The 25,900-nt window shown below is 42.6% G+C and overlaps 1 protein-coding gene across 2 annotated transcripts in view; it reads left to right on the top strand.

Annotated features, from left to right (window-relative positions):
* Positions 1–25,900, top strand: part of SRPK3 (SRSF protein kinase 3) — a 92,134-nt gene that overhangs the window by 37,737 nt on the left and 28,497 nt on the right. For both annotated transcript variants that reach the window (XM_053695640.1, XM_053695641.1), the window contains 4 exons: positions 18,302–18,438; positions 19,941–20,049; positions 24,177–24,264; positions 24,957–25,044. In XM_053695640.1, the coding sequence (XP_053551615.1) occupies positions 18,302–18,438; positions 19,941–20,049; positions 24,177–24,264; positions 24,957–25,044 (422 nt within the window). The remainder of the gene's footprint in view (positions 1–18,301; positions 18,439–19,940; positions 20,050–24,176; positions 24,265–24,956; positions 25,045–25,900) is intronic.

Here is a 25,900-nt window from a genome sequence, read left to right as displayed (position 1 = left end):
CTTCCCCTTATTCCAAGTCTGATTGGGTCTCCAAGAGGACTTGGACTTCTCCTGCTTGGAGGAGGGAGAGGAAGACTTTTGACCTTTTAAGTTACGAAAGGAATGAAAATTAGAACTTTGACGTCCCTTAGGTTTATACATCTTGTCTTGTGGTAGAAAAGACCAGTTTGTGAGCCTTAATCCTATCTTGGATCTCCTCCAACGGAGTCTCTTCTAAAATCAATTCGGACAAAGCATCGCACCAATAAGATGCTGCACTTGTTACTGTGGCAATATAAACTGCAGGTTGCCATTGTAGACCCTGATGAACATACATTTTCTTTAAATAAGCCTCCAGCTTGAGGACTTCCGGTAGGCGGCTAACCAAGATGGCCACAGTTTCACATTGCTCCGTGAATGAATCTTACTTATAAAAAGCACTGTGGCAGATCCCAAGCCATCCAGACCTCCCTTGGCAATATTTGTGCCCGGGAAACCTGTAGGATCAGGACACTACAACCCCTGGCCACCGAGAAGGCACTAAAAAGTTATATTCAGCCCTTGGGCCTTTCAGACGTGCTCACTATGGAGCACCTTATCGCAGCCCTTACTGAGGTCTTTGCGCCAGCATTGGACTCCCTTACAATTGCTATGGGGGAACTTATTTGTGAAATACAGGAGCTTCACGTACCTGAACCTCAGCAAGTCTCACTAACTAAGCCGAAGGTGGCTGGGACCCCTCTGGCAATGGATGCTGTGGTTGCCGGCATGCGATCCTGCTCTCATGTTGCCACCTCTTCACTTAGCCTGGACAACACGGCTGCACACTGTCTTGAGGAGCGGCGCCACAGCTCTCGGGACTATGGATTTTCAATTTGTGATGTACTCACAGGACTGTGCCGTTGCGGCCCCAGCTCTGCAGCGGAGTGGACATCCCGCAATTGCACTTGATGCACTACAGAGCACTACTCCCTTACAGGCTTCGCAATTGGTCGCAAGGGTCGACAACTGTCCCTCTGATTGTCTGGCTCCGGCTCTGGGGCAGCTCCTGTCAACTTTGTTATTTGAGCCATCTGCATTTGTGGTGGACACGGACGTGTGTTTCCTCCAGTGCTTACGAGTCTGTCTACCATGTGGATTACTCTTTTCAAGCTACTTAGTTCAGTGCATGGAGCGGCAGGGAGACCGGCGTTTGGGAGCATCGGCTTTGATCAAGGAGGGGATAGGTTAATACATTTCGTTCACACTCGAGACTGTCCTCCTGGAATAAAGGAAATGTGCTGCTGCATTGCCTTAATATATAAATCAATGTCTTATACATCAGTTAGGTGTTTTGACTGAGTTAAACCGTTGTGTTTGTGAAAAACTGTAAATGTTGCAGAGGAAACCGGTCAAATATAGTATAGCTATTTCTCTCTAACCCAGGCTGGAGTCGGGTGAACTGTTTATCTAATATTACCCGCCTGTTGTCAGACCTCCTGTATATGCTATTTTGCTTATCCGGTGTTTGAAAACCCTATACTGCTTATAGCCAACGGAACAAAGCAACTCTTCCACTTTGAGGTTAACTCACATACCAGAGTCGGCTGATCTATAACATATGTACTCATGCTGTGGATGGTTGTCTACCCTCATATTCCAAATTACCTTGCCTTCATCCAGCACAATTAATAGTATCAGATGTCGATATAGCAGATGTATATGTTCAATATTTTTCCAGATCCTACATGTGTGTAGTCTTTACTGTTAAATGTCTGTTAGGTTGGAAGTCTGCCCATGTATTTTCGTTCCCCTAGACTCAAGCCATCATGAACAGTGGTATCTGGAAAGTGTAGTGCATAGTGGATAATGTTTACACTGTAACTCTCTGTGCTTACCCCATTGAGCTAACATGATGTATTGTAATTTCATAGTGATACTCATATGCTGACATAGAGCTTGTTAAAACAAAATCGTTGGTTCTGGTGGAGGAGGCGAGAATGTTACTAGCTAGATGTATCTCACATTTTAATTTTAATTATAACCTACTCATGCTGTGGATTGTTATCTACCCTCATGCTCCAAATTACCTTGCCCTCACCCAGCACAAATACTAGTATCAGATGTCTTGGTACTTATGTTCTGTTTATGTGTTTGTTTGTTTTATGTTCTGTTTTACTTTTTGTTAGTTTGAAAAAAACGGGAAGAATTAGGAATTCATACCAACCAACAGGGGGCCCTCATATCTAATTTTGCGATTAGGGCATTCAGAACCAGATAAACTATTAATATTATAGCAATGAGTCCCATTGGTTCTTCCCCCTTTACTCAAGAAACCAGCCAATTTTGAGAATGCTTACCATTTCTGCCACACAATAATTTTTATTTTATTTATTTTTTTAATTTTGCTCAGCTAATTTTTGTAATTACTGTATGTATTGCCCAGTCCCATATTCATAGAGGTATTCTGATCTAGACCAACAATTCACAGCCTGTTTGAAATATGTTAATTATCAAAAAGCTCAACCCTTGGCCGACTTACAATATGATTCTTGCGAAGATGCTTTTTTACCAGACATGCCGCTGTGAGGTACAGAATCATTGTAATTTGCAACCATATCTACTTTTCTGTGCTGAGAAACATATCCATGTGTGCATGCCATTCACATTTGGCTGAGAATTATTTAACCGTAATTCTTTTTTTTTTCTTCTTCTTTTAGGTTTAGTTTAGTTTAATAAGTTAAAAATTAGAGAGTTCGGGTCGGAGACAGTGAAAATTTTTTGGTGATATAAATAGGAAGCACACCAGTAATGCTCATAGTGCGTTATTCTTGAAATCCATGTCTTATATTCTCATGTGTTATGTACCGCATGCTTTTATTACAATATCTGTTGTCAATTTAGACCCTGTACAATTTTCAAATTATTTGTATGTAACTGTTTACATGTCATATATCTGAACTCTCTTTAATAAAAAGAATTAAAAAAAATAAAAAATAAGCCTCCAGCTTTTTGTCCATGGGATCCTTAAAAGAACAGCTATCCTCAATAGGAATGGTGGTTCTCTTAGCCAGAGTAGAAATAGCTCCTTTTACTTTAGGCACCGTGCGCCATGAGTCTCGAATGGAGTCAGCAACAGGAAACATCTTTTTAAAAATGTGAGACAGGGAGAAAGGTATCCCTGGCTTATCCCATTCCTGTGCAATGATCTACGACACACGGTGTGGAACAGGAAACACTTCCAGTGAGAGTGAAATAGGAACTGCGCCAAAAATGGAAAAGCTACCCTTATTCTAGTATATGACCCTTTACATATACAAAAAGGAAAGACAGGGAATCAAAGGAGGAAAAATAAGGGAGAGCTAACAAAGCTATTCCAAAATACCCTTGACTTATAAAAATGTCTATGTATAATTAAAATTGTTCTATACAATGAATGAAATTCAACTAAGTGAAACTCAAATAGTAAAATTCAAAATTTTATTGGTATTAACACATCCAACACAGCCACAGGCACTTAGCCAAGTTTTGCCAGGTACATCCGATAATAGGAAATATGGAGGGCACCCCATCCTGCCAATATACACCCATAAAAAAAACAGCTCACTAAAGAGACAAGTTTCACAGGTCAAACTGCGGACTACCAAACCAGAGGTATTTCGATTTTGCTGCATCTGATCTATAACAGACGCTGCTCTCTTTATTCATGGTCACTGACTACTAGAAAGAATCTACAATTGACTCTACTACAGACATCCTAAACAGAGTGGACTATACTTAACCAATACCCACCTTAAAGGGATTTAAAGCAGTACCAACCTGGTCATGGACCCATAAGAACTCATCTGTTCTTAAAGAGGACCTACAGGACCAGACTCCTGCCAAACAAAAGCTACGGCTCACACACCAGAGGGATTTCAATTTGCCGCATTTCACTTATTAAAAGAAACCACCTCCCACAGACGCGGACACTGACCGCCAGGAGAATTTTTGCCAAGCGGATTCACCGCAGACCTTCACTACGCAGAGGATTTTACCAGCCGAACCCTTTCTAAAAAGAAGAAATCACATAATAGGTCATGGACCCATAAGTATCTACCTGTTCCTAAAGAGGTCTTTTAGGAGCAAACTCTTATTTCAACAGAACACACCCACATTCTGTGCAACTTAAGAGAGAAATACATACGAGTACGGTAATAGTGAGTAACGGACAAAAACACACTATCTTACAATCTCACATATAAAGCTTCCACCCTGCCAGTTTCTCATTCAGAGACTATATGCTTTACTACGACATTGGACTATAACTTTTAGCGTCCCCGTAAACTATTTCTTTGCCGTTTCACTCTGTCTTGTATACTTTATCACATTGCTTCATTTTACAATTTGAATGCTTCATTTGGAATACTACACTTTGACTGCTACATTTTGATTGCTATTTTATATATAAAAATATAAAATATAAAAATTATATTTAATGCTAGCTCATTTGATGTGCTTGGTACGCTAACTTTTTTAAAGTTCATTTTTATTTTTTAACTGTGCACAGTTATTTCATATTCGCTACATTATTTCGGAATGGCCATAGCCGCTACTTAAATATGCTTTAATAATTTCATATTTCCTGTTTTATCTATGTGTTTTATACCAAGAAATTTTGATTTTGAATTTTACTATTTGAGTTCCACTTAGTTGAATTTCATTCATTTTATAGAACACTTTTAATTATATTAATTATAGATAGACATTTTTATAAGTCAGGGGTATTTTGGAATAGCTTTGTTAGCGCTCCCTTATTTATCCTTCTTTGATTCACAGGAAACACTTCCACAGAGGAAGGAACATCATAGTATATCGGAGTCGTCCAAAGTAGCCAGTACCTCCTTTAGCAGTAAACGAAGGTGTTCAAGCATTAATCTGAAGTATACTTCTTCAGAATCAGTCAAAGGATTTATACTGTCCAAATCTGAGATTTCACCCTCAGAAGCTACCGAGGTATCCTCCTCATCAGACTTATGAGGGAGGTCAACCTGCACAGCAGCAGATGGGACAGACACCTTACACTCAGAAAAATGTTTAGATTTCCTCTTGCGCTTCCCCATCATGGGAAAAGCAGATAAAGCCACAGATACTGCAGAAGATATCTGTGCAGCAAAATCTATTGACAAATAAACTACTCCAGGAGGCTGAGAGGAACTGCAGGGCACTGTATGTGAAGCCGTTTAGGCCTGGGACGTGTGAGGAGAAAGCTGTGGCACTGCCTGAACAGCGTCATCCTGAGAGACATTAGGCTCAGAGACAAGTAATTTATCTTTACATTTTAAAGATTTTCTAAATATGAGGAACAAAATTGCATAGGTAAGACAAATTGGGCCTCCAAACATAATAAGCATTTATCAAAAGGAACAGACTCCTGTTCATTATCCATAGCTGATAAAGGCCCAAAAAGTAAAAAATGTAATTTTAAGAAAAAAAGTATTTTCTTCAAAACGCTAGGCAAATAAATAAAATACACCTCAGAAGCTGAGGTGCTCTACCGTAACCTTCAGAGACTGAGCGAACTAAGGACCCTCCAGTCGGCCAGACTGTATCTCACAGCCGCAATGAAGAGAAACTCACAGAAATGACACTGCTCCGCTCAGAATCAGAAGATTGGGAGGTCACGTGAGTGGCCTCAAAAGAAACTGTGCAATAAGAAAAAAGCGCACGTTTCATACTCTAAAGTAAAAAACGGAGTAACCGTTTAAAACATTCCCCACATAAAATGTTATGAAATTAAAAATCAAATAGCCATATGGTCAGAGGCCATCCCAAACCTATAAGGAAGGCTGTTAACCCTTTAGTCTATTTCCACATACAAATAGTGCCTGCAAACTGCCCCAAAGAATTCTCACTAAAGGATTATAAATGTCCCATGAAATGAATGCAGAATTAAAATAGATAGTGCAAGTCTCCAGTACCTAGAAGACAAGTAGCACTTACCTGCATTTGCAGCTGTCGGGCAGGAAGGTGTGAAAGGACACATACTCCTATCAGAGAGCTGTAGAAAAAGAAAGAACAGAGTAACCAACTCTGGCTTTCTATACCAAAGGCAGCAAACATGTTAGAAAACAAAGCAAGGCCCACCTCACCACGTTCTAACTGCTTAAAAGCCACCACTTCTCTTACTGAAGAGATTTACATGGACACAGCTAAACCCAAATTCTTGCTTGCAGGGAAAAATTCCCTGGAAAATGAATAAATATCTTCAGATACCAACTCCACATCCTCCATTGACAGAGGCAAAGATAATGACTGGGGGTTATGGGAAAGGGAAGTGACACTTAACAGCTTTTCTGGGGTGCACTTTGCTTCCTCCTGCTGGCCAGGAGTGAATATCCCACTAGTAATTGGAATGACGTTGTCGACTCTCCATGTCTTAGGAAAGAAAACTGCCAAAATGCACTGAGATAAGAGCTTAGAAATTAGCATATGAGCCTATCTAGGTTTAGCTTTCAACAAAGAATACCAAAGAACAAAGCAAATGTCATGATAAAAGTAAATTGGAAAGTTGTTTAAAACTGCTTGCCCTATCTGAATCTTGAAAGTTTAATTTTGACTTGAGTGTCCCTTTAATAGCCCATCCTATGGGATGGTACCCATCAAGGGTGAAGCCTCTATCTGTCCAATCTGTGCTTTCCACAGACAGTATATAAGTCTGACCCCATCCAAAAGGACAGCCCAGCCCAAGATACCAGGCAATTCTCATCTGAATAAAGGATTTGTACAGCTAACCTCAGATGTACGTTTCGGCCTAAATGGGCCTCATCAGTGGAGGTGCAGCTATAGGCACAGTGAGCAAGAGATCCACATCTGGTTGTACAAAACTTTAACATTTAAAAATATGTTGTGATATGGTGCACAAAACTGGCTAAACTTGGATTTCACATGGTGGATGCTGTTTAATTTTCTTATTGCCTGGAATCAGACAGAGAAATAAAAATATGAGTAATAAGGAAAGTAAATGGTCTGTGCACTTGCACATGTCTAATATGAAAAGCCAAACAAACCCATAAAATTAAAATGAACCTATTTAGAGAGAGCCTGAAAAATCAGATTGCCTGTGCATCACAATATATATAGTGTGTCTGAGACACAGAGGAAAATACTAAGCATCTCACGGTTCCTGCTGTCCCAGGGCCTGATATCAGCTGGACCCAACCCCCACCGGCCGGCAGCTGCTGGGTATTTATAACCTCAGTTTGCTTCCAATCTATCTACAAGCTGTGAACTCATCACAGACCCATTCACAGCAAAATACTCCATAACGAGTCACTGTATGTATGTGTGTGCTGAGTAATAGTTGTATACTGCATATTGTGTGTGCTGAGTAATAGTTGTATACTGCATATTGTGTGTATGTGCTGAGTTATAAAGTGTATATTGTGTGTATGTGCTGAGTTATAAAGTGTATATTGTGTGTATGTGCTGAATATATGGTGTATAGTGTATAAGTGTGTCTGTGTGCTGAGTATATGGTGTATAGTGTATAAGTGTGTCTGTGTGCTGAGTATATGGTGTATAGTGTATAAGTGTGTCTGTGTGCTGAGTAACTGGTGTATACTGTAAAGGTGTGTATGCTGAGTAACTGGTGTATATTGTATAAGTGTGTCTGTATGCTGAGTAACTGGTGTATACTGTATACATGTGTCTGTGTGCTGAGTAACTGGTGCATACTTTATAAGTGTGTCTGTGTGCTGAGTATATGGTGTATACTGTATGTGTGTCTGTGTGCTGAGTAACTGGTGTATACTGTATAAGTGTGTCCGTGTGCTGAGTAACTGGTGTATATTGTATAAGTGTGTCTGTATGCTGAGTAACTGGTGTATACTATATAAGTGTGTCTGTGTGCTGAGAATATTATGTATAGTGTATACGTGTGTCTGTGTGCTGAGTAACTGGTGTATACTGTGTATGTGTGCCGAGTATATAGTGTATACTGTATAAGTGTGTCTGTATGCTGAGTAACTAGTGCATACTGTATAAGTGTGTCTGTATGCTGAGTAACTGGTGTATACTGTATAAGTGTGTCTGTATGCTGAGTAACTGGTGTATACTGTATAAGTGTGTATGTATGCTTAGTAACTGGTGTATACTGTATAAGTGTGTCTGTATGCTGAGTAACTGGTGCATACTGTATAAGTGTGTCTGTGTGCTGAGTAACTGGTGTATACTGTATAAGTGTGTCTGTGTGCTGAGTATATGGTGTATACTGTATAAGTGTGTCTGTATGCTGAGTAACTGGTGTATACTGTATAAGTGTGTCTGTGTGCTGAGTAACTGGTGCATACTGTATAAGTGTGTCTGCATGCTGAGTAACTGGTGCATACTGTATAAGTGTGTCTGTATGCTGAGTAACTGGTGCATACTGTATAAGTGTGTCTGTATGCTGAGTAACTGGTGCATACTGTATAAGTGTCTCTATGTGCTGAGTAACTGGTGTATATTGTATACAGTGTATATGTGTGCTGAATAACTGGTTTATACTGTATACAGTGTGCCTAGTAACTGATGAGAACTGTATGCATTGTGTGTGTGCACGTGTAGAGAATTGACGCATGTGTACGTGAAACTCAGTTTCTATATACCCTACTATTCAAAAGTTTTGACAAACCATGTGTTTCTCATTATCTTAAATACTGTTGAACAGCAATGACTAAATCATCATTTTAAGGTGACACATGGTAAATGTTTATCTTTAGAAGTTAATAAATAGCATCAGCTGTAGGGCTTAAATAGCACTATTAGGTAGAAAGACTTAATTTCTGGTTGTAGCTGTCCATTACATAGCAAGAAGACCTGAACTTAGCAGAGAGAAACAAAGTTCCATCGTTGCTTTCAGAAACGGTCAATCAGGAAAATTTTAAGAACTTTAGAAGTTTCTTCAAGTGTAGTGTAAAAAACATCAGTACATTACGATCACCTTCTGCACAGGATACATGTATTAGTGTCACCACTCCAGCCTCAAAAATTACTAATTAACAGCATCTCAAATTAGAGACCAAATAAATTCTTAGTAGACAGATCTTAGCATCAGCTGTTCAGAGGAGACTGTGTGAATCAGGCTTCATGGTAGAATTGCTGCAAATAAACCACTGCTGATGGTGGGTGGCTTCCTTGGGCCAAGAAACAGGAAGTGGACATCAGACCAGTGGAAATCTGTCCTTTGGTCCAAATTTTAGATTGTGGGTTCCTTGGGCCCAATAATCTCTGCTAAGGCAAGCGTATAAAAACAGAATTTATGTTTACCTGATAAATTACTTTCTCCAACGGTGTGTCCGGTCCACGGCGTCATCCTTACTTGTGGGATATTCTCTTCCCCAACAGGAAATGGCAAAGAGCCCAGCAAAGCTGGTCACATGATCCCTCCTAGGCTCCGCCTACCCCAGTCATTCGACCGACGTTAAGGAGGAATATTTGCATAGGAGAAACCATATGGTACCGTGGTGACTGTAGTTAAAGAAAATAAATTATCAGACCTGATTAAAAAAACCAGGGCGGGCCGTGGACCGGACACACCGTTGGAGAAAGTAATTTATCAGGTAAACATAAATTCTGTTTTCTCCAACATAGGTGTGTCCGGTCCACGGCGTCATCCTTACTTGTGGGAACCAATACCAAAGCTTTAGGACACGGATGAAGGGAGGGAGCAAATCAGGTCACCTAAATGGAAGGCACCACGGCTTGCAAAACCTTTCTCCCAAAAATAGCCTCAGAAGAAGCAAAAGTATCAAACTTGTAAAATTTGGTAAAAGTGTGCAGTGAAGACCAAGTCGCTGCCCTACATATCTGATCAACAGAAGCCTCGTTCTTGAAGGCCCATGTGGAAGCCACAGCCCTAGTGGAATGAGCTGTGATTCTTTCGGGAGGCTGCCGTCCGGCAGTCTCGTAAGCCAATCTGATGATGCTTTTAATCCAAAAAGAGAGAGAGGTAGAAGTTGCTTTTTGACCTCTCCTTTTACCTGAATAAACAACAAACAAGGAAGATGTTTGTCTAAAATCCTTTGTAGCATCTAAATAGAATTTTAGAGCGCGGACAACATCCAAATTGTGCAACAAACGTTCCTTCTTTGAAACTGGTTTCGGACACAGAGAAGGTACGATAATCTCCTGGTTAATGTTTTTGTTAGAAACAACTTTTGGAAGAAAACCAGGTTTAGTACGTAAAACCACCTTATCTGCATGGAACACCAGATAAGGAGGAGAACACTGCAGAGCAGATAATTCTGAAACTCTTCTAGCAGAAGAAATTGCAACTAAAAACAAAACTTTCCAAGATAATAACTTAATATCAACGGAATGCAAGGGTTCAAACGGAACCCCCTGAAGAACTGAAAGAACTAAATTGAGACTCCAAGGAGGAGTCAAAGGTTTGTAAATAGGCTTAATTCTAACCAGAGCCTGAACAAAGGCTTGAACATCTGGCACAGCGGCCAGCTTTTTGTGAAGTAACACAGACAAGGCAGAAATCTGTCCCTTCAGGGAACTTGCAGATAATCCTTTTTCCAATCCTTCTTGAAGGAAGGATAGAATCCTAGGAATCCTAACCTTGTCCCAAGGGAATCCTTTAGATTCACACCAACAGATATATTTTTTCCAAATTTTGTGGTAAATCTTTCTAGTTACAGGCTTTCTGGCCTGAACAAGAGTATCGATAACAGAATCTGAGAATCCTCGCTTCGATAAGATCAAGCGTTCAATCTCCAAGCAGTCAGCTGGAGTGAAACCAGATTCGGATGTTCGAACGGACCCTGAACAAGAAGGTCTCGTCTCAAAGGTAGCTTCCAAGGAGGAGCCGATGACATATTCACCAGATCTGCGTACCAAGTCCTGCGTGGCCACGCAGGAGCTATCAAGATCACCGACGCCCTCTCCTGATTGATCCTGGCTACCAGCCTGGGGATGAGAGGAAACGGCGGGAACACATAAGCTAGTTTGAAGGTCCAAGGTGCTACTAGTGCATCCACTAGAGCCGCCTTGGGATCCCTGGATCTGGACCCGTAGCAAGGAACTTTGAAGTTCTGACGAGAGGCCATCAGATCCATGTCTGGAATGCCCCACAGCTGAGTGACTTGGGCAAAGATTTCCGGATGGAGTTCCCACTCCCCCGGATGCAATGTCTGACGACTCAGAAAATCCGCTTCCCAATTTTCCACTCCTGGGATGTGGATAGCAGACAGGTGGCAGGAGTGAGACTCCGCCCATAGAATGATTTTGGTCACTTCTTCCATCGCCAGGGAACTCCTTGTTCCCCCCTGATGGTTGATGTACGCAACAGTTGTCATGTTGTCTGATTGAAACCGTATGAACTTGGCCCTCGCTAGCTGAGGCCAAGCCTTGAGAGCATTGAATATCGCTCTCAGTTCCAGAATATTTATCGGTAGAAGAGATTCTTCCCGAGACCAAAGACCCTGAGCTTTCAGGGATCCCCAGACCGCGCCCCAGCCCATCAGACTGGCGTCGGTCGTGACAATGACCCACTCTGGTCTGCGGAATGTCATCCCTCGTGACAGGTTGTCCAGGGACAGCCACCAACGGAGTGAGTCTCTGGTCCTCTGATTTACTTGTATCTTCGGAGACAAGTCTGTATAGTCCCCATTCCACTGACTGAGCATGCACAGTTGTAATGGTCTTAGATGAATGCGTGCAAAAGGAACTATGTCCATTGCCGCTACCATCAACCCGATCACTTCCATGCACTGAGCTATGGAAGGAAGAGGAACGGAATGGAGTATCCGACAAGAGTCTAGAAGTTTTGTTTTTCTGGCCTCTGTCAGAAAAATCCTCATTTCTAAGGAGTCTATTATTGTTCCCAAGAAGGGAACCCTTGTTGACGGAGATAGAGAACTCTTTTCCACGTTCACTTTCCATCCGTGAGATCTGAGAAAGGCCAGGACAATGTCCGTGTGAGCCTTTGCTTGAGGAAGGGACGACGCTTGAATCAGAATGTCGTCCAAGTAAGGTACTACAGCAATGCCCCTTGGTCTTAGCACAGCTAGAAGGGACCCTAGTACCTTTGTGAAAATCCTTGGAGCAGTGGCTAATCCGAAAGGAAGCGCCACGAACTGGTAATGTTTGTCCAGGAATGCGAACCTCAGGAACCGATGATGTTCCTTGTGGATAGGAATATGTAGATACGCATCCTTTAAATCCACCGTGGTCATGAATTGACCTTCCTGGATGGAAGGAAGAATAGTTCGAATGGTTTCCATCTTGAACGATGGAACCTTGAGAAACTTGTTTAAGATCTTGAGATCTAAGATTGGTCTGAACGTTCCCTCTTTTTTGGGAACTATAAACAGATTGGAGTAGAACCCCATCCCTTGTTCTCTTAATGGAACGGGATGAATCACTCCCATTTTTAACAGGTCTTCTACACAATGTAAGAATGCCTGTCTTTTTATGTGGTCTGAAGACAACTGAGACCTGTGGAACCTCCCCCTTGGGGGAAGTCCCTTGAATTCCAGAAGATAACCTTGGGAGACTATTTCTAGCGCCCAAGGATCCAGAACATCTCTTGCCCAAGCCTGAGCGAAGAGAGAGAGTCTGCCCCCCACCAGATCCGGTCCCGGATCGGGGGCTAACATTTCATGCTGTCTTGGTAGCAGTGGCAGGTTTCTTGGCCTGCTTTCCCTTGTTCCAGCCTTGCATTGGTCTCCAAGCTGGCTTGGCTTGAGAAGTATTACCCTCTTGCTTAGAGGACGTAGCACTTTGGGCTGGTCCGTTTCTACGAAAGGGACGAAAATTAGGTTTATTTTTTGCCTTGAAAGGCCGATCCTGAGGAAGGGCGTGGCCCTTACCCCCAGTGATATCCGAGATAATCTCTTTCAAGTCAGGGCCAAACAGCGTTTTCCCCTTGAAAGGAATGTTAAGTAGCTTGTTCTTGGAAGACGCATCAGCCGACCAAGATTTCAACCAAAGCGCTCTGCGCGCCACAATAGCAAACCCAGAATTCTTAGCCGCTAACCTAGCCAATTGCAAGGTGGCGTCTAGGGTGAAAGAATTAGCCAATTTGAGAGCATTGATTCTGTCCATAATCTCCTCATAAGGAGGAGAATCACTGTCGACCGCCTTTATCAGCTCATCGAACCAGAAACATGCGGCTGTAGCGACAGGGACAATGCATGAAATTGGTTGTAGAAGGTAACCCTGCTGAACAAACATCTTTTTAAGCAAACCTTCTAATTTTTTATCCATAGGATCTTTGAAAGCACAACTATCCTCTATGGGTATAGTGGTGCGTTTGTTTAAAGTGGAAACCGCTCCCTCGACCTTGGGGACTGTCTGCCATAAGTCCTTTCTGGGGTCGACCATAGGAAACAATTTTTTAAATATGGGGGGAGGGACGAAAGGAATACCGGGCCTTTCCCATTCTTTATTAACAATGTCCGCCACCCGCTTGGGTATAGGAAAAGCTTCTGGGAGCCCCGGCACCTCTAGGAACTTGTCCATTTTACATAGTTTCTCTGGGATGACCAACTTGTCACAATCATCCAGAGTGGATAATACCTCCTTAAGCAGAATGCGGAGATGTTCCAACTTAAATTTAAATGCAATCACATCAGGTTCAGCTTGTTGAGAAATGTTCCCTGAATCAGTAATTTCTCCCTCAGACAAAACCTCCCTGGCCCCATCAGACTGAGTTAGGGGCCCTTCAGAAATATTAATATCAGCGTCGTCATGCTCTTCAGTATCTAAAACAGAGCAGTCGCGCTTACGCTGATAAGTGTTCATTTTGGCTAAAATGTTTTTGACAGAATTATCCATTACAGCCGTTAATTGTTGCATAGTAAGGAGTATTGGCGCGCTAGATGTACTAGGGGCCTCCTGAGTGGGCAAGACTCGTGTAGACGAAGGAGGGAATGATGCAGTACCATGCTTACTCCCCTCACTTGAGGAATCATCTTGGGCATCATTGTCATTGTCACATAAATCACATTTATTTAAATGAATAGGAATTCTGGCTTCCCCACATTCAGAACATAGTCTATCTGGTAGTTCAGACATGTTAAACAGGCATAAACTTGATAACAAGTACAAAAAACGTTTTAAAATAAAACCGTTACTGTCACTTTAAATTTTAAACTGAACACACTTTATTACTGCAAATGCGAAAAAACATGAAGGAATTGTTCAAAATTCACCAAATTTTCACCACAGTGTCTTAAAGCCTTAAAAGTATTGCACACCAAATTTGGAAGCTTTAACCCTTAAAATAACGGAACCGGAGCCGTTTTGAACTTTAACCCCTTTACAGTCCCTGGTATCTGCTTCGCTGAGACCCAACCAAGCCCCAAGGGGAATACGATACCAAATGACGCCTTCAGAAAGTCTTTTCTAAGTATCAGAGCTCCTCTCACATGCGACTGCATGCCATGCCTCTCAAAAACAAGTGCGCAACACCGGCGCGAAAATGAGGCTCTGCCTATGCTTTGGGAAAGCCCCTAAAGAATAAGGTGTCTAAAACAGTGCCTGCCGATATTATTATATCAAAATACCCAGATAAAATGATTCCTCAAGGCTAAATATGTGTTAATAATCAATCGATTTAGCCCAAAAAAAGTCTACAGTCTTAATAAGCCCTTTTGAAGCCCTTATTTACAATCGTAATAAACATGGCTTACCGGAACCCAGAGGGAAAATGACAGCTTCCAGCATTACATCGTCTTGTTAGAATGTGTCATACCTCAAGCAGCAAGAGACTGCTCACTGTTCCCCCAACTGAAGTTAATTGCTCTCAACAGTCCTGTGTGGAACAGCCATGGATTTTAGTGACGGTTGCTAAAATCATTTTCCTCATACAAACAGAAATCTTCATCTCTTTTCTGTTTCTGAGTAAATAGTACATACCAGCACTATTTCAAAATAACAAACTCTTGATTGAATAATAAAAACTACAGTTAAACACTAAAAAACTCTAAGCCATCTCCGTGGAGATGTTGCCTGTACAACGGCAAAGAGAATGACTGGGGTAGGCGGAGCCTAGGAGGGATCATGTGACCAGCTTTGCTGGGCTCTTTGCCATTTCCTGTTGGGGAAGAGAATATCCCACAAGTAAGGATGACGCCGTGGACCGGACACACCTATGTTGGAGAAAGTAGTCTTGTCAGTACTGTGAGGTCCCTCAAAGAATTTTAGAAAGGAAAAATTATTAGTTAGAGAGTTGCTGCCTGGCTTCCTCACTTTCTCTCTACAAATACACCTACCCTAATCCTGGGGGACTTCAACATCCCTATTGACAACCCATCTGCCCCTGCTGCCTCTAAACTTCTCTCACTCACCAACTCCTTCGGCCTCTCACAATCCACCCTATTACCTATCCACCGTGATGGACACTCGATTGATCTGGTATTCTCCTATCTCTGCTCTCTCTCTGATGTTGCCTGTCGACCATTTCCCATCTCAGACCACCATCTGCTCACCTTTAATCCCAATATAGATGCTAAACCTACTTTCCCCTTTAGCCCCCGTACCAGTAGAAATCTGCACACTGTGGACCCTCCCCAAGTCTGCAATCTTATTCATATACACCTCTCCCACACTTCCATGATATCCTGCCCTGACCTTGCTATAACCCACTATAACAATACTCTTTCTGCTGCACTTGACACTCTCGCTCCGCCCCAACTTCGCAAAGCGTTGTCGGCTCCAGCCCTGGCACTCCCAACAAACACGCCACCGACAAAAATGATCATGCACTGCTGAACGTGCCTGGAGGAAATCCCGCTCTGAACCCGATTTCCTGTACTATAAGTTCACTCTTTACTCTTACACCTCTGCCCTTCGCTTAGCTAAGCAAACATACTTCTCTTCTCTTATATCCACTCACTCTTCGAACCCTAAAAGACTCTTCTCCATTTTCAACTCTCTCCTCTACCCACCTGCACCACCCCCTCATCTGCATTCAGTGCTCAAGACCTTGCTGACTACTTTTTCAATAAAACACTTGCCATCCGAAGAAACAACCCAACACAAACCTGCAATCTCCCAACTTCGCTCCCAGTCACCCCCTCTGCCACTCTCTGCACCCTCCTCCCAACCACTGAGAGTGAAGTGGCTTCCCTTTGTCTTCCTCACACCTCACTACCTGCCCACTTGACCCTATTCCTTCACATCTAATTCTCCCTCTGTCTACCACCCTTATTCTGGCTCTTACTCACATATTCAACCTATCCCTTTCTACCTGCTCATTCCCTGCCTCCTTCAAACATGCAAAGGTCACCCCCATCCTCAAAAAACCCTCCCTTGACCATAACTCCCCTGCAAACTACCGCCCCATATCACTGCTCCGGCTAGCTTCAAAATTCCTTGAAAAACTAGTTTTCGATCGCCTAATCAAATTCCTGTCCTCCCACTCATTGCTCGACCCCCTGCAATCTGGCTTCCGTTCCCAACACTGAACTGAGACTACCCTCACCAAGATTACTAATGATTTCCTTTCTGCTAAAAACAAAGGCTACTACTCTATACTCATCTTATTTGACCTCTCTGCTGCCTTTGACACTGTTGACCATCCCCTTCTCCTACGGACTCTCAGCTCTCTTGGGGTCTGTGACACTACCCTCTCCTGGATCCACTCTTATCTCTCTAACAGATCCTTCTCCTTCTCTTTTGCTGGTGACTCCTCCTCTCTTTTGCCTCTGTCTGTTGGAGCACCTCAAGGCTCTGTCCTGGGTCCTCTACTCTTCTCTATTTGCACTTCTTCACTGGGTAAACTTATCAACAGCTATGGCTTCAGCTATCATCTCTATGCTGATGATACACAGATCTACCTTTCCACCCCTGCACTCTCTCCTTCTGTCAATTCTCACATCAGCGACTGCTTATCTGGCAGTCCAAGACCGAACTACTTCTAATTCCCCCCTCTAACTCTACTCCAGTTTCTAATTTTTCTATCACTGTTGGCGGTACCACTATCTCCCCATCACCCCAAGTCCGCTGCCTCGGAGTCACGCTTGACTCAAATCTGTCCTTCATTCCCTACATCAAATTGCTCTCTTCATCCTGCCGCAACCACCTACGCAATATCTCCAAAATTCGTCCGTTTCTAAGTTCTGAAACTACTAAACAGCTAATCCACTCCCTGGTAATTTCCCGACTTGACTACTGTAACAACTTACTAACTGGCATCCCTCTCTCCCCTTAAATCCATCCTAAATGCATCTGCCAGGCTAATCCACCTCTCTCGATGCTCTGTTTCTGCTGCACCTCTCTGTGAGTCCCTTCACTGGCTCCCCTTGATCACAACAGAGTTAAATTCAAAATTCTCACCCTGACCTACAAAGCCCTCACCAATGCTGCCCGACCCTACCTGTCCTCACTTATCAACAAATATACTCCTGCCAGCCCCCTAAGATCCAACAATGACCTGCTTCTTGCGTCCTCTACCATCACCTCCTCTCATGCTAGACTACAGGACTTCTCTCGTGCGGCACCAACCCTCTGGAACGCACTTCCTCGTGCTGTCAGACTTGCCCCTAACCTCTCCTCCTTTAAACGTTCCCTTAAGACCTTTCTGTTCAGGGAAGCTTATCACCCGACTTATTAACAAACTAACTTCACTTAACTAACAGTTGCCCTCTATCTCCTCACCAATATCATTCTCACCTTTGCAGTCCCCACCTCCTGTTTCCCCTCCTCCTACCCATCTAGATTGTAAGTTCCCACAGGAATAGGGCCCTCAATTCCCCCTGTATTTTGTCTGTAAAATGTTGTCTTTTATCATATTGTTTCTCCATTGTACTGTTATCCTTGTACCCATGGGCAGCGCTGCAGAATCTGTTGGCGCTTTATAAATAAAGAATAATAATAATAATTATAAAATAAGAACACATGATCTGGATGTGAAGAAGACACATCTAAATTACAATATAATGTTCAAGAAAGCCCCCAAAGGTATTGCATGATTTCTCTCAATGCCGGCAAGTTTTTGAACATCAGGCCCATTGTGAGAAGCAGAAAATGTGACCAGATGATGTGGTTTCCACCATGTAGAATGGGGGAGGATGTGTGATGGCATGGGGGTGATTTGCTGGTGACATTGTTGGAAAGATAGTTAGAATTGAAGTCATAATTAACCATCATGGCTACCACATAATGTTGCAGCAACACACAAGCCCATCAGGTACTTTTAAAAAGGACAATGACCCAAAATTGATGGAATAATGCCAAGAGTGTGTAAAGCTGGCTACTTAGAATAATCTAAAAATACTTCTAAAATCTAGAATAGTTTTTATTAGTTTAACATTTATTGGTCAGTGTTGTATTTCATGTGACATTGTTGCGTAACATGCGCTATTTGTAGTTTTCCAGACCCGGCTCTACAAGATGTGCCTTTGTCCCCAGGACCACCTGCTACACCACCTACTCCAGTTCTGCCTCCCCCGGGGCCTCTGGGCTCAGACAACGAGGAGCAGGAGGACCCTAGTGATTATTGCCGAGGTGAGTTGTATACAATGTACAGCTTCTATTGCTTGACAGAGAGTGAAATGGGAGGGGCTTGACTAGATACAATTATAGGGATCAACCAGGGGCAGAATATGAACCCTTTGGGATTACCTGGATTGTGAACCTTTTTGGATTACCTGGATTGTGAACCCTTTGGGATTACCTAGATTGTGAAGCCTTTGGGATTACCTGGATTGTGAAGCCTTTGGGATTACCTGGATTGTGAAACCTTTGGGATTACCTGGATTTTTGCATAAATTGGTCATCAAGTTTGTTCTGATAACAATTAAGTCACAACAACCTGCTTACACAAATAATTCACAATCGATTGTACATTGTCATGCCTTTCTTGAACACACCATGTAAACATTCTCAGTGCTGGTGAAAATGTATGTGAACCTCTAGGCTAATGATTTCGCCAAAGGCTAATTGGAGTCAGGACTCAGTTAACAAGTCCAGTTAATGAGACAAGATTGGAGATTGTTGGTCAGACTTTGCTGTTTACAAGAAGCAATGAATGACCTGAACCATGTCTTGAACAAACGTGATCTTAGGAAATCTAAGCTTAAAATGACAGTAGAGTTAAAATTAAACATTTATGATTTTGAATCCTGGAAAGGATTCTAAAAGTGTCCATCAGTCCTCATGAAGACAGGTTCTCTATCAATGAAGAAAGTTCAGCACTGTTACTGCTCTACTTAAGAGTGGCTGTCCTGCAAAGATGACCGCAAGAGCAAAGCATAGAATGCTCAATGAGATTAAAAAGAATCCTAGAGTGTCAGCTAAAGATAGATATCTCTGTAACATGCTAATATCTCTGTTAATGAGTCTATGATACATAAAACATTACACAAGAATGGTGTTCATCAGAGGACGCTACTCGTGAAAATGACTGAATGCTCAGGAGTAAATCAACAGAAGAAAATACATCTTCTGGAGTGTCTGACCTCAACACAATTGAGATGTTGCGGCACAATCTCAAGCTGTTCTGATCCACAACTTCAGGAAACGTTTGGATGAGGTTACTGCTGCCACAGAGGGTCAACCAGTTATTAAATTCAAGGGTTTTCACATACTTTTTCAACCTTGCACTGCAAGTGTTTATATGGTGCAGATCAATAAAGACATGAATCTTTATAATTGTTGGTGAGTTATTTGGTTAATTGATGGGACTTAGCAGAAGATTAGAACACAATTTTATTCCAAGGTAAGCACCTTTTGCAAGCCCTTGGCATCAATCTCTGAACACATGGAGAAAATGCACAGCACAAATGCTAGACAGTCAATCAAGTACATCCACACACACACACCAGTCAGCCGCTCCATACACTCCGCATGTAGTGTGTTCATAAGGATAATCTTAAAGTATACCTTATTAGTTTTAAAAACAGGATTCTGGGACCAAATAGGTCCATACATCTTCCCTTTAGAATGCACCTATAAAACAATCAGGGTAACTGTAACAGACATTTTCTATTCTGTTTTTCTTTATGTAGGGGGTTATTACCCAGTAAAGATTGGGGACCTCTTCAACGGTAGATACCATGTGGTTCGCAAGCTGGGATGGGGCCATTTTTCTACGGTGTGGCTCTGCTGGGATCTGCAGTGAGTTTGCTGGATGGTTTTGTGTGACGAGTGTGGCTATCTTCTCAAAGTTTGTCTTCTGTTCTGACTTCCTGACTGTTCTGTCAGGTCCTGATGCTGTCTCTATCTTGTTGTGCCCCCTGCTTTTAAGCAACTCACATATAACTCTTTGTACCACCTGCCAACAGCTGTGTTGTTTGTGTGCCACTATCTACCTTCTTTCTGCACCTCCTGCCAGCTGCTGCTTTGCGTGTGCCGCTCTATCTGCCCTCACTTTGCACCTCCTGCCAACTGCTGCTATGTGTGAGTTGCTTAATCTACCCTCTATCTGCATAACCCAGCAACTGCTGCTTTGTGTATGCGGCTTTATCTGCCCTCACTTTGCACCTCCTGCAAACTGCTGCTATGTGTGTGCTACTTAATCTACCCTCTATCTACATTACCCAGCAACTGCTGCTATGTGTGTGCTGCTTAATCTACCCTCTATCTGCATTACCCAGTAACTGCTGCTATATGTGTGCTGCTTAATCTACCTTCTATCTGCATTACCCAGTAACTGCTGCTATATGTGTGCTGCTTAATCTACCTTCTATCTGCATTACCCATTAACTGCTGCTATGTGTGTGTGCTGCTTAATCTACCCTCTATCTGCATTACTCAGTAACTGCTGCTATGTGTGTTCTGCTTAATCTACCTTCTATCTGCATTACCTAGTAACTGCCGCTATGTGTGTTCTCCTTAATCCACCCTCTATCTGCATTACCCAGCAACTTCGGCTATGTGTGTGTGCTGCTTAATCTACCTTCTATCTGCATTACCCAGCAACTGCCGCTATGTGTGTTCTGCTTAATCTACCTTCTATCTACATTACCCAGCAACTTCGGCTATGTGTGTGTGCTGCTTAATCTACCTTCTATCTGCATTACCCAGTAACTGCTGCTATGTGTGTGTGCTGCTTAATCTACCCTCTATCTGCATTACCCAGTAACTGCTGCTATGTGTGTGCTGCTTAATCTACCCTCTATCTGCATCACCCAGTAACTGCCCCTATGTGTGTGCTGCTTAATCTACCCTCTATCTACATTACCCAGCAACTGCTGCTATGTGTGTGTTCTGCCTAATCTACCCTCTATCTGCATTACCCAGCAACTGCTGCTATGTGTGTGCTGCTTAATCTACCCACTATCTGCATTACCCAGTAACTGCTGCTATGTGTGTGCTACTTAATCTACCCTCTATCTGCATTACCCAGTAACTGCTGCTATATGTGTGCTGCTTAATCTACCTTCTATCTGCATTACCCAGCAACTACCACTATGTGTGTGTTCTGCTTAATTTACCTTCTATCTGCATTACCCAGCAACTGCCCCTATGTGTGTGCTACTTAATCTACCCTCTATCTGCATTACCCAGCAACTGCCGCTATGTGGGTGCTACTTAATCTACCCTCTATCTGCATTACCCAGTAACTGCCCCTATGTGTGTGTACTGATTAATCTACTCCCTATCTGCATTACCCAGCAACTGCCGCTATGTGGGTGCTACTTAATCTACCCTCTATCTGCATTACCTAGCAACTGCCGCTGTGTGGGTGCTACTTAATCTACCCTCTATCTGCATTACCCAGCAACTGCTGCTATGTGGGTGCTACTTAATCTACCCTCTATCTGCATTACCCAGCAACTGCTGCTATGTGTGTGCTGCTTAATCTACCCTCTATCTGCATTACCCAGTAACTGCTGCTATGTGTGTGTGTACTGATTAATCTACTCCCTATCTGCATTACCCAGCAACTGCTGCTATGTGTGTGCTGCTTAATCTACCCTCTATCTGCATTACCCAGCAACTACCACTATGTGTGCTACTTAATCTACCCTCTATCTGCATTACCCAGCAACTGCCACTATGTGTGTGCTACTTAATCTACCCTCTATCTGCATTACCCAGCAACTGCCGCTATGTGTGTGTTCTGCTTAATTTACCTTCTATCTGCATTACCCAGCAACTGCCGCTATGTGTGTGTTCTGCTTAATTTACCTTCTATCTGCATTACCCAGCAACTGCCGCTATGTGTGTGCTGCTTAATCTACCCTCTATCTGCATTACCCAGTAACTGCTGCTATGTGTGTGCTGCTTAATCTACCCTCTATCTGCATTACCCAGCAACTGCCGCTATGTGTGTGCTGCTTAATCTACCCTCTATCTACATTACCCAGCAACTGCTGCTATGTGTGTGCTGCTTAATCTACCCTCTATCTGCATTACCCAGCAACTGCCGCTATGTGTGTTCTGCTTAATCTACCTTCTATCTACATTACCCAGCAACTTCGGCTATGTGTGTGTGCTGCTTAATCTACCTTCTATCTGCATTACCCAGTAACTGCTGCTATGTGTGTGTGCTGCTTAATCTACCCTCTATCTGCATTACCCAGTAACTGCTGCTATGTGTGTGCTGCTTAATCTACCCTCTATCTGCATCACCCAGTAACTGCCCCTATGTGTGTGCTGCTTAATCTACCCTCTATCTACATTACCCAGCAACTGCCGCTATGTGTGTGTTCTGCGTAATCTACCCTCTATCTGCATTACCCAGTAACTGCTGCTATGTGTATGTGCTGCTTAATCTACCCTCTATCTGCATTACCCAGCAACTGCTGCTATGTGTGTGCTGCTTAATCTACCCTTTATCTGCATTACCCAGCAGCTGCTGCTATGTGTGTGTTGCTTAATCTACCCACTATCTGCATTACCCAGTAACTGCTGCTATGTGGGTGCTGCTTAATCTACCCACTATCTGCATTACCCAGTAACTGCCGCTATGTGTGTGCTGCTTAATCTACCCACTATCTGCATTACCCAGTAACTGCTGCTATGTGTGTGCTGCTTAATCTACCCTCTATCTGCATTACCCAGCAACTGCTGCTATGTGTGTGTGCTGCTTAATCTACCTTCTATCTGCATTACCCAGCAACTGCTGCTATGTGTGTGTGCTGCTTAATCTACCCTCTATCTGCATTACCCAGTAACTGCTGCTATGTGTGTGCTGCTTAATCTACCCTTTATCTGCATTACCCAGTAACTGCTGCTATGTGTGTGCTGCTTAATCTACCCTCTATCTGCATTACCCAGCAACTGCTGCTATGTGTGTGTTGCTTAATCTACCCTCTATCTGCATTACCCAGTAACTGCTGCTATGTGTGTGCTGCTTAATCTACCCTCTTGGATCTCATTAAACATGAGGTGATTTGTGAGCTCAAACCAATAGAAACAAATTGGCCTTTTTCTTTAGCCTTTTGCTACTTGTTTGTAGTTTGCTGCAACTGACACTGCAACAGCTATTTAACCAAGGAAACAATAAGAGTATAAAATGCCACTTCATACACAAACACTGCAGTCTAAAGAATAGAGCAAATTACTCAATGTCAGGTTTTGAAACTTGCAAATTAACATACAAAACTAAAATAAATAATCCTCTGTTCATTTAGTAGTATATTGTGCTGTACCCATAAATGTAATACAAATTCATTTTATGACACCCACAAGGAACTTCTAGAATTATGGGCCAGATTACAAGAAGCATGCACGATAACCAGTTTCGCTTGACCACCCTACCATTAGTGTGCAACTTTGATATTACAGGTCAATGGTAAAGCGTAGATTAGCGAGCAAGTGATAACTGATAGTTTTTTTGGTTTTTTTTAAAGCGCACCACATAGAAGTCTATGGGAAGAAGAAGTTAGCATGCGTGCAGTATCCAAAGTCCTGAAGTTACCTCACATCTGACTTTAGCTTGCGCTAACTTTTTACTTTCAACTTGTAATATGCTCACTAACCCGGCTGCGTTACATTTTTACTTTAAAAGCAGTTAGCGCGAGTGAAAAAGTTATTTAGCGTGCATTTTGCAATCTAGCCCTATATGTCCAGTGGTACGCACTTGTTTTTTAATCAACTTTATTGACACTTGACTCTAAACAGACTGTCTCATGTGATGCTTTAATGACTCTCATATTTATTATCTGTGTTATCCTTTGTTCTCTCTCTTTCTCTCTGAATATCTCGTTTCCTTAGCCCTCACTACGTATTGATTGTTGTCTCAAATTCTCTTTTTCATTTGCAATCTCACCAAATCCTCATTTTATTGTGGGCAGGAGGAAGCGTTTTGTGGCTCTAAAGGTTGTGAAGAGTGCTGCACACTACACTGAAACCGCCGTGGATGAAATTAAACTCCTGAAATGTGTAAGTGGTCAAATGTTACGCAGTGGAATGACATAAGGGGATCTCTGCTATAGCTATACTCATTCACAGCCAGGGGTCAAGTCCTTCAAAAAAAAGTGTGGGAGCTCACCAAGTCTTCCACCTCCCTCACAATTAATATTTTATACACACACACACACTGTATTTATATGTATATAATCTATACACTTTGGTTAATGAAAACAAATTAAAACCAATGAATTGGGTCTGAGACTCCTGCTCTGTCACACAGTCTCACCCACTTTAGGTGCAATTGTCCTATTTCTGCTAAGGGGAGCTAAATAACCCCAGAGCAAGCCACACAGAACTGTAAGCACCATGTGTTCCACACCATGTGATCACACAGCAGGACAGCTGACAGGCTTGAATTTAGTGTATTATAGGAAGTAATACTGCCCATTACTAGAGGATCTCACTATCCCTCTAACCAGACTGTGCTCCTGCTCCACCCACCAGCAGCAACTGTGTTTACTGAAGTGTTTCTGTTCTCTTTCCGGGGGGAACTTAGCTCCACCTGCAAAAATAGTGTAGGAACTCCGTTCCCATGCGTTCCCACTCGACTTGACCCCTGTTCACAGCACTCTGTGCTACACCAGTACTGATCATCACACACAATTCTCAGTGGCACACACAGTAACATCCAACTATTGCACCCATTCTCTCTTTATCAACAGGTGAGGGACAGTGACCCAGGTGACCCCAAACGGGAGATGATGGTGCAGCTTATAGATGACTTCAAGATTTCTGGTGTAAATGGTGTCCGTATCCTACACAAAAATGGCGATAATCAAGGGGTAACAGCAGGGGAGTCATGAAAATGGTGGCAGAGAATGTATGTGTATGTATGAGACAATATGTGGTACCATGGCCACATGACCCTGGGGTCATTTCACATGGTGTCCAGCAAGAGGGCATGGTATTGAAAGGATAAAATTATGTTGGTGTAGAAACATTATGGTTAATTGGTATCAGCGAGGGTAATAAGGTTGTGATGTTGCAAAACTAAAGGTCAAATGGCATTAGTAAGGGATCATTATGGTCACATACAAATATGGGAAATACTTCATGGTCACATGATTGTGTATGGCATTAGTATGTGGTCACTTTCATACTCTCCTGGTATTATATACAGTATTGCTAGGTACAGAGATCATTCCCAGTAGTCGTTGGACTCCTTCTCCTCTATATTTACCATCACCTTCATGCAGGTTACGGCTTGGTGTCTACCTTTACGGAGTAAAACAGCAAAACAAATAGTCTACCCTGTGTTACAGTCACGTCTCAGCCTGCATCAGTCTGCTTGGAAGTATATTGCTTCATTAGAATGGGCTTCCCACAGTTTATTTTTTTTACAGATGCTGTGTCCTCATTTATCAGTGTTGGCTGTAAACAGCCATTTTGGGCCATGGCATGCTGTCCCCTTAAAATATGCAAATCTTTTGGGCTTTATTGTACTGTGGCTTTGCTCTTTTTAAAATGACTTATGTGTCAGTTACCCTATGGGACAGCATTTGTCAAGGGTGTTCTGTCACTGTGCTGTGTGTCACCAAAGTTCAGTTCTGCACCAGATACCTACTTTGTGCACCTTTAGCAGACTGTACCATATAATTTGTGGGAA

Source organism: Bombina bombina, chromosome 12, assembly GCF_027579735.1.
Source record: "Bombina bombina isolate aBomBom1 chromosome 12, aBomBom1.pri, whole genome shotgun sequence".
NCBI lineage: Eukaryota > Metazoa > Chordata > Amphibia > Anura > Bombinatoridae > Bombina > Bombina bombina.
Note: the sequence above shows the minus strand (reverse complement) of the source record. Positions and strands in the feature narration are given on the sequence as shown.